Below are 13,472 nucleotides of genomic sequence, written 5' to 3'. Positions count from 1 at the left end.
AAATGTTAGCACCCCTTCCACCAGATTGTGCCCTAGGCAGTTAGTTGCCTAAGTCGCCTATGCCCAGGGCCCACCCTGGGAATAGGCAAAGTTATGGTTTTAAAGTTTTAAAAACATAATCTTAGTGTGTTCAATAAATGTTTATCCTGTTCGGCTCGTGACATAAGGTGTGTTTTGGATTTTGACCCCATGTACGATTGAGTTTGACACCCCTGGGATAGTGGTGCTGCACTGGAGAGTTACATCAAACTTTTGAGTTTATTTACATTTTTTATTTTAACATGAAATGGGTGGTGCTTCAAACTGTAAAAAAAAGGAAAATTTTGGCACTCCTTCCACCAGATTGCGCCCTAGGCAGCTGCCTAGGTTGCCTGTGCCCAGGGCTCTAAGGCTCATTATTCCCAGGCCAACATATTCCTGTCCATGCTGCGCCTGTGTACAATTATTCAAGCCACTTGCTTGGTGCAGCCGACTGTTAAGAAAATCCTTTTAAAATTTGCCCCTGATAAGAGGAGAACCAGCAGCTGAACCTGAACCCACTTCCCTCAAAGCAGTAATGAAAACCACATCTCACCGCAGCGCTCTACTGTTTCGCTTTTGTTTGTCCGAAGCAGAGCTGCTATGGTGACCAAAACCAAGCAGCCACCTGGTTTTTAATTACCAAGCCTAAACCTTAAAAGAAGATGTTGAAAATTACAGACATCATTATTACCGTCCTTTGCCATGAAGAAGTCTTTTTGAAATTTTTTTTTCTGTTTGTTTCTGACCAACAATAAATGCGTCATTCATCAAGCAGCCGCTTATTTCAACTGACTCATCTGCATTGATGTAAAGCAGTCCTTTTCTAGCTTTAGTAAAGTGATTTCAAGTCTTTTGATTATTTATATTTGGTGTAATGAAAACCAACCACAAAAGCTGCAGCTCAGACTGAAAGATTAACTTTACAAGTGACATCTAAACACCAGATGGAACAACTATTTGATCAACTTTAGGTGCAGCTAAATTAATCATCAAAAGCATCAAAAACAAAAAAGTTCTTTAAATCTGATTTGAATGATAAAGCTGGAGGTTGTTACACAACAATGTTCATTAGTTTGATCGTAAACCATCTGCATGCTATTATTAAAACATAGTTGTTTGCTCACCAGCATTTCAAATTATGTGCAGCATGAAGTGATAACTTGTAAAGTCAGTGAAGGAATTACAGCATCGGGTATTTTGAGCACAGCTGTTTCTTTGCTGTCCAGATTTTCAGCGCTCTGGCTTGCCAGGCCGAAATATTCATCCAAGCCTGCAGGAAAAGTTTAACGCTGGAAATTGTTTGTGGAAATCAAATTGCTGGTGAAGTGACCTTTCTATCAGCCGTGGTGTCCAAAGCCATCACTCGGACGACTGTGAAGTCCAGACGAATGACAAAGACAGTTGTGTTTAGGTTAAACCAGGCTTTAAGAGCTCTTTGGAGGTAATGGCTTTATGGTCTGGTGGAAGTGACCTACTCATTTTTATTTTTTGAAAGGGTAAAAGGAAAGAGGAAGGAAAACGAGAAGTTCACTGATTAAAAGGAAAAGAGGCTTTTTCCTGTTGTGAGGACAGAGCACACGAGTCAAGTTAAGGTTTCAGTTGATTTATTCTGGTATAAAATTTCTGCCTTTGTATTATTCTTTAATTATTCTTTTATATCTTCAAAAAGTTATGGGTTTAAAGTTTTAAAAATTGTCATTCTGCTCACTTTTTGGACTATTTTGCTATTACTAAGATGTTTTTAGGCAATTTTGACATTTAGCTAATATTTCAGCTACATGCTAGCTGTTTTGGCTAATTTGATTTTTTTCCATTTTGGGGTTATTTTAAAGTACAGCTATTTTTTTCAACCTATATGCTAGCTATTTTGGCAGATTTAGACTTTTTTTCCATTTTTTTTGTTGTCAACTTTCGAGTTTAGCTAATATTTCAGCTACATGCTAACTTTTTGGCTAATATAGGCTTTCTTTTTTTATTTTTTAGGCCATTTTGAAGTTTAGCTAATATTTCAGCTGCATGCTAGCTGTTTTGGCTAATTCAATTTTTTTCCGTTTTTGGGTTATTTTGAAGTACAGCTATTTTTTTCCAGCTACATGCTAGCTATTTTAGCTGCTTTAGACTCTTTTTTTGTCAGTTTTGGAGTTTAGCTAATATTTCAGCTACATGCTAGCTGTTTTGGCTAATTTAGGCTTTTTTAAAAATGTTTTTTAGGCCAGTTTTGGAGTTAAGCTAATATTTACTGTTTTAAACAGCTCTTTTGACTAAAAGGGTCGACAAAAGAGATTGAAAAAGGGAAAATGCTCGAAAGCTTAATAATATATATTTTTGTTGCAACCGGCTACGGCAGGGGGAGAGACTTCCTCCTATTAATTTCGGGCACCAAATTTTTTCTCTGTACCCAAATTCTCTTGCTTTTTACAGTTTTTTTAGGCTGTTTTGGAGTTGAAGCTAATATTTCAGATACTTTTGGCTGTTTTGTTTTGGCTAATTTAGGCCTTTCGCAATTTTTCAGGCTGTTTTGAAGTTTATTTATTCATTTTTTTAGCTACATTCTAGCTGTTTTGGCTAATCTACATTTTTTTTTTGTTTTTAGGCATTTAGCTAATATTTTAGCTGGCTATCAGCTTCACCATTTTCAGCTATTGGCTTCAGTGTTTTTAACTATCAATTTCAGCATCTTCAGTGACCAAATTCAGCTTACAGCATTCCCACTAGCATTATCGCAGGTAATGCTATATATCTAGTTATGTTTGGCCCACAACCAAAGGTGTGTTTTGGATTTTGGCCCCTTTTGCGATTGATTTTGACACCTCAGAGTTTCAGGTATAGCTTGTCACAAAGATATTCTCAAACTCTCGTCATCATTCACTTTTTTAAATCCCTTAAACCGTGTTGTGTTTGAACCAATGTGGATGGGAAACTTTTACCTTAAAGCTAATATGAAGAACAGACAAGGGAGGCAGAGGGAGGAAGGTAAAGAAAATAAAAGATCAGGAGGTTCTGAAGGAGAGTGGATTGATTTGTCTTATATAAGCAGTGATATCATTTAGTGCTGCAGGCAGAATAGTGGAAAGGTCTGGGATCAGTAACTGTGTGAGTTTTTAAGTTAGACGTTGAACAATACCAGATAGACACATTTTTTTAAGGGTTTGACATTTCATAAATTACCTGTTTTTGCAATAGTTATTTTAAGTGGAAAAGCTATGCGCTAATATTTTCCATGTCAGTCTCAACAAGTCCTGAAGGCAGGTCCAGAAATCTCACATATTGAAATATGGAGTCCTAAAGGTTTCATGAACCTGACTGAACTCTAACTGTTGATTTTCTTCAACCTGCAGGTTCAGTCAGATCCTCACAAACTGGTGTCAGAAATTACTCCACTGCAGGGCGGAACGCCAAAGTGGACCGAACGGCTCGCCCGGCGGGCGGGACGAGCGCCTTGATTAAAAGGCGGGCACCTCAGTCCTCGTCGGGTCCCAGACAGCCGGATAGATCTGCGTCAGGGGCCCCCATGCTACACAAAAGACGTCAACACAACACCAAGCGTCAGGCGGAGCAAATAAACCGATACAGAACAAAACGTAAGACGACCCATTTCCAGTACTGTCTATCATTTTACTTTAGCGTCCATAGTGTAAACCCTGGCCGTGCCTGGTATCCTTTTCTGTTCATAGCATCTGAGTCCGTTCATATGGTGTCACTACAGGCACAGACGGCCCAGGGCCTGAGGGCACCCCCTATCAGAGCAGCCGCAGTCAAATCAATACCAGGTACAAAAATGAAACGAAGCTTCTATATTCCTACAGTACATCTAACTTCACATTTATGTTTGCTCGTGTTTTCTCCAGAACCGCCTATAAACGAAGCCCGGGACATCAACGTGAGGGTCATGTCCCCTAAATCAGTCCTCATCTCCTGGGTTGACCCTGCTGTTGAAATGGGGAAAGTTTCCCCAGAGGCATCCAGGTGGGCTTTCAATGCATGCATCTGTCAAAATGATGGAGAGGTAATTTGTATCCAGGTATTACAGTTCATTTACTCTTAACTCAGGTCATACACGGTCAGGTTCAGGGAGAAGGGAGAGTCGGCGCGCTGGGAGTACCGGGAGAGCTCCCAAAGGAGAGTGATGATAGAAACACTGTCTGCTGACGGGATGTATGAGTTCTCTATCAGGATCTCTGAAGGAGAAAAACACAGCGAGTGGAGTGCCTCTGTTTTCCAAAGGACCCCGGAGTCAGGTATTCCTTCATTCTGTTCTCTGAAGCTACGTACTCACCCCCCTCTCCACGCGTGTTCAAGTGGCCACCAAACGTTTTGGGCTTCTGTGTCCAAAACTCTTGCGTTTGTGTGTCGGCACACAAGTTCATAGCCAACAAGTCCAAGTGGACCCCATATGACTTAACCCTTGTGCTCTCTTATAGGGTCCAGATGACCCTACCCTTAGATTGAGGTGTTAGCCCTTCCATGACAAAGGTGGATAAGGTGGACAAGACTTCATGTCTGTCATTGGACACCAGTAAAGATCGACAATCATTGAAAAAAAAAGTTCAGCGCACTGTCTTGTGGGGTCCAAATGACCCCACTTTTAATGTAAACAAGCCTAGGAGAGTGAAAGGGTTAAAAGGGGTCAGAAAATGTGGGCCCCAATTGGGTTTGTCCACAGTTTCCATGGTGGCCCATCAGTGTTTGTCCACATTGGCTCAGTAGCCAGCTGCTTGGTGGGCAAGGTAGCAAGCTCCACTGCCCTGGGACCAGCAACCACAGGTGGGCTCACCACGGAAACTGTGGACAAACCCAATTGGGGCCCTCATTTTCTGCCCATTTTTAACCAAATGTGGTCCACTTGGTCTTGCCGGCTGTGAATTTTTAAGACCGTATTTAAGCTCTATGTACAAAACGCGTAGCCCTTGTACGTGTACTACAAGGTAAACCAGGTCATACTTTTGACCAATCAGGGACTCAAATTTGATAGTGGCGAAAGGATGAATTTCCTTTTAATTTAATGAAGTGCCAATCATTTGAAAATTGATCGTGGAGGACAAAACTGATAACTGTGTTTTGTATGCAACTGTAATTAAAAGTCTTTGAAATATCTGAGCTGTGCAAGAAAAAGTCTTTGCACCGCTAAAACACTTTACTAACCCTTCCAAATGTAGGAGGCGGACATCCGCGAATAAACAGTAGAAAAAGAAGAAGCCCCTCCCTACTTGTCCAGTGTGAACACCATATTCTATACTCACTTTTAAGACCAACGCATTCTCACTACAAACTCGCCATATCTCAAACCTTTCATTGACGTGTTATCCATCCCTTGACAAATGTGGTGTCCTGTTTGTCACGAACACCTGTGAAAATCAAATATCACTAAAAACAAGTTTAGTGCACCGTCTTGTGGGGTCCAGATGACCCCACTCCCAACATCAGCATACCTAGGATAGTACCAGGGTTAAATGGACGTATGGTTTAGGCCTCCTCTGTGTCAATTTTTTAGGTCTTGGGTGTCCCCAGCTTGTAGTTTTTTGACATGCTGGCTGTTCCCATTAAGGGGTCCCCCAACCTCCGAATTGATAATGGACCGAGGGCTGCTTGGTACCAGGCCACAGACACGAATCAGAGGTCAACAACCCCGGGGGCGTAGACCGATACCCTAACCCAGTACCGGTCCAGTATTGGTGCCCTACCCTAACCCGGGTATCTGTACCAGTACCTTAACCCGATACCGGTACCAGTTCTATGTCTGTTACCACGTCCAGCAAGGCATCCCATGGGCTGGAATGTAGAATTTAATCAGAACAGCCAGCACATCAAAAAACGAGGAGTTTGGGACACCCAGAATGTCAAAATGTGGGTGGGGTCTGAACCATATATGACAATTTAGGAGAGAGAATGTGTAGCAAGAACATGTGTTTTTTTAACATGCTTCACCTGCTGCTTGTGTCCCTATAATTGGTGAAAAAACCCTTGCACTGTACACAATCGTGAAAGCGGTAACGCTTCAAAAATATGAAAATTAAAACTTCTTTTCTCATACAAGCAAATTCCTAACTCTCCAGTAAACCTTTTTATTGTTATTTCCTCATTCCTCGCCACATTACATTCACCGCCCTTAACTCCCATCTGATTTTTACATTAGGCTGCTGCTCTGTTATGGCAGCAGTCTTTATATTTTGTCACAGGAGCTCCTGAGCTGTGGTTCATTGGAATGCCAGCATTTACTGCCTGGCTGGGAGATCAGCTCTCCATCTGCAGCTTCATACAGTTTCCCAGTGGCTGGTTCCTGTCAGTGTATAGCAGCTGCCTTTCACTCAGACACCAAACTGTTTTCAAACACTTAAAACAGCAATTTTCTCAAGTTTTGAGAATTGTATCGCCCTAATCTGTCAGTTTACATTTTCATTCTGCCGTCACAGCACCATCTGGACCACCTGAAAACTTTGAGGTCAAGCCGCTAAGAGGAAAAGGGACAGTTGTTACTGCAACGTGGGACCCCCCTGAAGAACCAAACGGAAGAATAAGAGGTGCAAAAAACTGAGGACAATGTGGGGCTAATTTTCCCACCTAAAGACCCAATTTTCTCAACTCTAAAATGACCATCAGAAAAGCTGAAAAATAAATAAATGTCCAAATACATTCCTTGCATTTCAACACTCTTTAAATCAGACCACGTCCTCATAAATCAAAGAAGCCAAGTGGAAACTTTTGTGGCCATAAAGATACAAACAGAGATACCACAAAGGCTTAGCCCCCCCCCTGTCTTTACCTGCACTCACACGCCCAACATTAACTCATCCAAGGTGTAAAATCTGAACAGAAATGGGTAAAAGTTCCACTGCTTCCAATCAAAGAAGCACTGTGTGAACTTTACTCAACAAAAACTATTAAATCAAGCTTTGCTAGCTCTATAAATCAATCAGAAACTGCTAAGTTGGCCTTTAAAGTTTCATTTTCAAACTATGCAAGTATTAAAATGTTCCCTAATCCAATAAAAATCCACTTTTTGACAAAAAATGAAATAAGATGTATTATTATAAAATGTACAAAAAAGATAGGGAAAAAAAGCAAAGACCATAGTGTTAGCTATTTCCTTGTGGATCAGAGAAAAGTGATGCTAATGCTAACCTAAAGAAGTAAAGCTGGTTAATAAAAATGATTTATCGATTTGAATCTATTTAAGCTTAACAGATCAATAATCGATTCATAAAAAATATAAATCAATTTAGCACATAAAGCTAAAGTACGCTAGCTTGATGCTAACGTTTAATGGAATTTCCCATAGGACGGCTAATACTAATTCTCGGTCGACCTAAACATACATTTCTGACTAAATAAACATCTTTATAAACTCACAGGAATTAATTTTCTATACTCTTTAAGGAAATATTTTTTAAAGTAACCATTTATGGTCTTAAACATTGTAACTTTCTTCTTCTTCTGGTATAAAATGGGATGTTATAGCGTGATCGCCACCTAGTGGCCAAACTGAAACGTCCTCCAGGAGAAGCAGAACAATGTTTACAATGTTAATGATCTGAACATTTTTGTTAGAACTTCTCCTTTTTATAACACTGTGTGATATTAACAATCTCATTATTTCACTAATACATTTTACAGTATATAAACTGTATCAGATTTATATAAATATATTAAAATCATATAGTAGATTATTAATGTATTTCTAAACAAATGTGTCTAAATGTGTAAACTCAAAATTAAATCGAAAGATTTATTAAATAATTAAAATAATTATTTTGAAAACTAATGGGAAAAAAGTATATTAATTTACAGTTCAGTGTTCTATCTCCACACAGAGTACATCTTATCTTATGCGCCTGCAATGAAGCCGTTTGGAATGAAAAGCTTGACTTACAGCGGCAGCACTACAACAGCCACCATAGATGGCTTGACCCCAGGAGAACGCTACATCTTCAAAATCCGAGCCACCAACAAGAGAGGAATGGGTCCCCAGAGCAAGGCCTTCAGTGTGGCCATGCCAAAGTGTAAGCACGCTTAAGTGGAAACAGCATGCGCATGATCCTGGACCTGAAAATCCTGTTGTTATCAATATAATCTGTCCTTTCTGCCAGCTAGCAGTGGTGCCTCGTCATCTTCAAAAACCAAGCACAGCCAGCAGACCGTGGATTCTGAAGACAAATCCAGTGTCCGCTCAACGGAGGTGCCACCAGCTACGACGCCTCAAATCCGCCCCGCCGGCAGGCGACTCCGTCCACTGTCCCAAACGCGCTCCTACCACAGTATTTTCTCCTCTATTAGAGGTTCGGTCAGACATGTCTCCAACAGAGGAAAAGCCAAAGATGATGAGGTGGAAGACAAAATCACCCCAACACCACCATCAACAGAGGAGACAACAACTGTGACGGTCGTCCCAGAGACAAAGAAAATTGACAACAATGTTGATTCTGTATCTGAAGAGAAATTAGAATACGATGAAGAACCCAAAACTACAAACCCGCCAAGCCTCAAAGTTTTAACACCTTCACCAACTAAACCTGTTCATAGAAATGCATTTCGACCGAACAGAAGGCCGGTCAAGATCAGGGTGCATCAGAAAAGTGGATCCAAAATCGTTTCGTCTTCCTCAAATAAGGACTCATCTGTAAAATCTTTAGATTCTTCATCTTCTGCCAAATCCTCCTCCATTTCTTTAAATTCCTCCTCATCCTTGCCTTCTTTGTCTATGTCGTTGTCCTCTTCTGTATCCTCCTCCTCTTCACAGATTCAAAACCCAGAGGCTAGAAGAGAAGCAAATGTTGCTGCTACATATCCACACAGCCCAAATATCTACAGTAAAACCAATAGAACCGAATCAAAGCCTTCCACTGCCATTTTAAATGGAGCAAATTCCCAAAAGATAAACATTAGAGGTTCTCTGGCAGGGCGCAGCAGCAGCAGCTCTGGCCTCGGAGTGCGCTTTGGTCGAAAACATCCCAGACTTTTTGTCAAAGGTAATTCTTCCCAAATTTCCCAGAGCTACAAACCTGCTGCTGCTACAAGACAATCTTTAAACCCACAAAGTACATCAAAAACTGAGTCAGCTTCACCAGAAAGAGCTGACAACCAAGAAACACAAAATACTTTTAATCCAAAAGCATCACAGACAACTCTGAAAAGCAGTCCAGACATCTTAGCAGCGATAGATTCAAGTGTATTTGACAAGTCGCAGTTAACAATAGACTCTGGGCTTCATGGTTCAACAGCAATACAGGATAACAAGCCATCCACTTCAGGTTCTTTTCTCTCAACTGCACAAGGAGTCTCTCCTAATTCAGCAACTTTACACATTTTACAGGGTTCACAGAAATCTACCAATCAAGACACGACATACAGAGAAGCAACACATCTCACTCCAGACAATGATCCGAATAAAGCAGAGGTCACTAAACTGGAGGAACCATCTTTCGGTTCAGAAAGACAAGTCATAGAAACAGGGAAAAGAGGAGACAAAAGCGGAAATGGAAAGAGAGTACACTCCCGAACAAGACTCAGTCCTACGTTTGCTGAAAGATTCCCTTGGTTAGCAAGTCGATACCCAGGCAGATTTGACTCCAAGTCAAGGGGCTCACTCCCCAGGCAGAGCAGTAGGGCGCCGCTGACCCGGGTTTCATCCTCCGTGGGTGCTGGCAGACCACTTTTAACAGGGACTCCAACCAGACTCTCAGGAGCTGCAGGGTCATCGATACAAGAGACCAAAGAAGACCTGAGAATTTCACCGGCTCAAGATACTCTGAGTAACACAGCTGGGTCTAGTTTAGTTCAGTCTAATCAAAACGTGGCAAGTGACACCAGAAAACCACTCATCTCAGTCTCTCCTTCAGCTTCAGACTCTGACTCCCATCACTTCTTGAGTGGAAAGCGACCTTCCAGTGAACACACTAACATTAAGGAGAAATTGGAAAATCATCTCCTAGTGAGGAGTGGAGAGGATGGAAATGACCTTGCAGAAAGTTATAAAGACTCTACCATCACCTCTATCAGTGAAAGAACTGCTAACAATAGAGACAATGTGGGCAGAAGAGAAGCTTTGTCCAGAACCAATCCTAGTCTTTCCTCCAGAGTGATCCAAAGTCCCCGTCGTCCTGGCGTAGGGATGACCGGGAATGGACGCTCTTCTCATCTGAATACCAGGCAGTTTGGTGGATCAAGACTTCCCATTAGACCACATGCAGCGCAGAACTCCAGGCTAGATGCTTCGTCACCCGAATCAGTGGACTTCTCTTCTTCAAACATACCCCTGCCAGACCTAACGTCAGACCGCAACGTCGGCGGCTCAGCTACTGTAACTAAAACAGGTGGACTAATGGAGGACAATTCCCAAACATCATCGAGAGACAGTTCAAGAAATCACGGAAGCAGGCGTCGCTATCCAGTCATTAGAGGGAAACCAAACGGAGGAAACGGTAATGTATGTTCATGACAATTAAAACTTGCCAACAAGTACAGTTGTGTTCAAAATGCGAAGAGAAGTTGTTTGATTAATAAGGTGTGACACAATAAGTAACTTGTTCTTCAAATCTTTAATATGTAGGTAGAAATGGACGACTAAATCTAACAGCAAGCAACGAAAAAGACTCTTTGACTTCTCTTGGAAGTAGCAAGATTCCCAGTCAAAAGTTTATAACGGGACCTGATGGAACTAAATGGGTAATACATAGCTTAGTCTAATATCTTTATTTTTAATGCCAAATCTGAGCAAAACTTCTGCTTTGCAGACACTAAAGGAACTAAAAGCATACATTTTTATTGTCTTTTAAGATGATTGACTTTGAGCGAGGATTTCTCATGAACCAGGATGGACAAGTTCTCCAGGACTCCCAAGGGCGACCAAAGAGGGTGGTTCTTGGAGAGGATGGACGAACCATTTTCGGTAACAATCACTTTTGCGTGAGAATTTTCTAGGTTTTCTTTAGGTTACTGATGTGTACATGTTGGAATGTATTTTAAATACATAGAAAACAATTCCACCTGTTCTCTTCATACTTTCCAATCACTAGATCACATGGGAAGTCCTCTCTTGAACCAGGAGGGTCTTGCTCTTTTTGGCCATGGCAGAGACAGTCAACCGGTGGTCAACCCCAAGAACAAACTTCTCATGGTTGGAGGAAAACCAGTTCTCGGTCTAGATGTCTTTCATCCAAAGTCCTTTAGCACCATCACCACCACAACAGCTCGTCCGACCACACAAGAACCCACCACCACAGAATGGAGCTCTGAGGAGTTTTCCACAACACTGCCGTTCCCAACCTGCCCACCTGGGACTTTCTCCAAAACAGATGAATTTGGATATCCGCTTTTGGACCAAGAAGGGATTTTGGACTGTTATCCAGAAGGTAAATCCACAAGCTTCAAAAACAAAATTGTATTGAAATAGAATACAATAACAATTTAGTTTCCCTTAGATCTGAATTTATCTTTATGCAATGGGCAGTAAGAGTAAACAAGCATGACCCTTTAATCTATGATGTTTTTGTTGCTTAATGTTTGTTTTTCTGTTATGCTACGTTCACAATGGAGAAGACCATGTTGGATGCAGGTTCTTGAATGTGTTTTTAGCTTTCTGTGTTTACACTGGACTGTCTATCCGATCCTACCACATGTACGTATCAGAACAGGCTTGCAAATCATGGCTTTTTGTTTCACACCGCTATCGTATATTGGGCCAAATCCGAATTCCTCCATTCTCCCTACCCCTCCATTTGTAGTGGAAGAGGTGTCTATAATCCTTTTGTTAAGGGCCAACCTTCCAAGTAGGGGGAATAAAAAGCCCTCCTTCGCAAAGGGGTTCCGTGTCGTGCTGTGCCACGGGGGAGAAGCGCTCTGAAGTTTACATTTAAATGTAATTAATAATTTTTTTGTCTTAGCGTGACCTTTTTAAAGTTATAAACCGTTGTTTTATGTAAATTTGAGCACTGGAAGTTAATTGCTTGGTAGCTGACCGGCGACTATTGATGATGTCATCAAGTGAAAGTGACATCCAAATTCGAAGACACTATCTCTGTGTCCGATATAGTGCACTATATAGTGCGTTCACCATTTTCTAATGCAGTCTGATTCTACTAATCCCAAAATCGAGTGCACTCGAAACTCCCAAAAGTCTTTGCAAAAACGTAGAGAGCACCAATGCTCACTAGATAAGCAAATATAGACCACAATGCATTGCGGTCGAACAATTTCGAACAAAAAAATGTGTTTAAATGTAATATTTGAATAAACCAACCACATTTCCACCATCAGAACACAGTGGAGTCTTAAATAAAAGTTGTGAAATGTTCGTATTTATTCAATTTTCTCTATGTGAAATCGGTGATGTCATATCCGGTCCTGCACTATATAGTTTTTAAGTAGTTAGGGATTAGCGGGGTATTCGGACACAACCTGTTTTTCTCCGTTTGGAAACAAATCCCGGACGAGCCCCCAATTGATGTTACACCCTGTCTAGGTGTTTGCGAAGAATATAAACAAACACAACCAGGCTGAAAATAAGCTGGAAATTTATTTACAAGAAAAAGTAAAATAACCAAAATACAAGGGACAAAGCCTCTAACAATAGCCAAACAAAATGAATATTCTGCTGCTGCCAGCTGGGGGGGCATCTTTTCATTGGAAGATGTTGCTCGAACGCCTGCTGCTGAGGCCGATGTGAATGTAGCATAAGTGCGTGTTTTCTAACAGATATGTGTGTCCATGTGACACCATGGAACCCACATTTCAGTCTCCATTTTTTCCGTTTGGCAAAAGTATCCATGCATTTTCTTTGTAATGACCACATAAAAGCACACGAGCTTGAGCATTTTGAATAATCCGAGGTATTATTTAATATAAAATGCTCAACCTCATGTGTGTTTTTTTTTGTTTATTACTTCAAATATTTGTGTTCTGTGACATTCATGCGACAGCTTTTCTACTTCTCTGACAGAGGACGCCTCAGGAATGGAAACAGACGACTTGCTTTCTGTGTCCATGGTGCCTGATGCTTTAGCTCTTGAGAAAGGTATTGGCTGGGAAATGACTGTTAAACTAAGTTAGCCTTGATCCCGCCTTTATTTTGACCATTTTCACCATTTTTTTCTTTGCTTAGTCTTGGCTAGTTGGTTGGGATTTTCTTATTTTTCTATTATGTTTATGATGTTTTTTTGGGGCATTTTTTCTTCTAAAAATGTCATTAAAAAACATTTCCATAACATTATAACTCAGTGTGTCATAATGTTATAAGCTTTGGCCAAAAACTAACAAAAACAGTAACAATTTTATTGTTTTTGACTTAAGTGGAAAACAATGTTTAAACTTTGCTGTTTTATTATTGCAACTTCCTCCTATTTTAGCCATTTAAATGCTTTAAAAAAGTTTTGTGAAACATTTTTTTTCTCTGTATACCATTTACTTGCCATAACAAGTGTTTACTTTGTCACGGTAAAATCTCTAGAATTAAAAATATT

The 13,472-nt window shown here is 40.7% G+C and overlaps 1 protein-coding gene across 2 annotated transcripts in view; it reads left to right on the top strand.

The window, feature by feature from the left end:
- fndc1 (fibronectin type III domain containing 1) overlaps positions 1-13,472 on the top strand; it is a 46,912-nt gene that overhangs the window by 14,875 nt on the left and 18,565 nt on the right. The window contains exons 4-14 of one of the 2 annotated variants that reach the window (XM_036210418.1): positions 3,360-3,602; positions 3,696-3,791; positions 3,870-3,987; positions 4,072-4,259; positions 6,432-6,539; positions 7,830-8,018; positions 8,106-10,436; positions 10,565-10,680; positions 10,792-10,903; positions 11,031-11,366; positions 12,953-13,027. In XM_036210418.1, the coding sequence (XP_036066311.1) occupies positions 3,360-3,602; positions 3,696-3,791; positions 3,870-3,987; positions 4,072-4,259; positions 6,432-6,539; positions 7,830-8,018; positions 8,106-10,436; positions 10,565-10,680; positions 10,792-10,903; positions 11,031-11,366; positions 12,953-13,027 (3,912 nt within the window). The remainder of the gene's footprint in view (positions 1-3,359; positions 3,603-3,695; positions 3,792-3,869; positions 3,988-4,071; positions 4,260-6,431; positions 6,540-7,829; positions 8,019-8,105; positions 10,437-10,564; positions 10,681-10,791; positions 10,904-11,030; positions 11,367-12,952; positions 13,028-13,472) is intronic. The other variant, XM_036210419.1, reaches the window with a different exon arrangement.

The sequence above is a fragment of the Oryzias melastigma genome, linkage group LG24 (assembly GCF_002922805.2).
Source record: "Oryzias melastigma strain HK-1 linkage group LG24, ASM292280v2, whole genome shotgun sequence".
Classification (NCBI taxonomy): Eukaryota; Metazoa; Chordata; class Actinopteri; order Beloniformes; family Adrianichthyidae; genus Oryzias; species Oryzias melastigma.
This window is presented reverse-complemented; position numbering and strand designations above follow the sequence as displayed.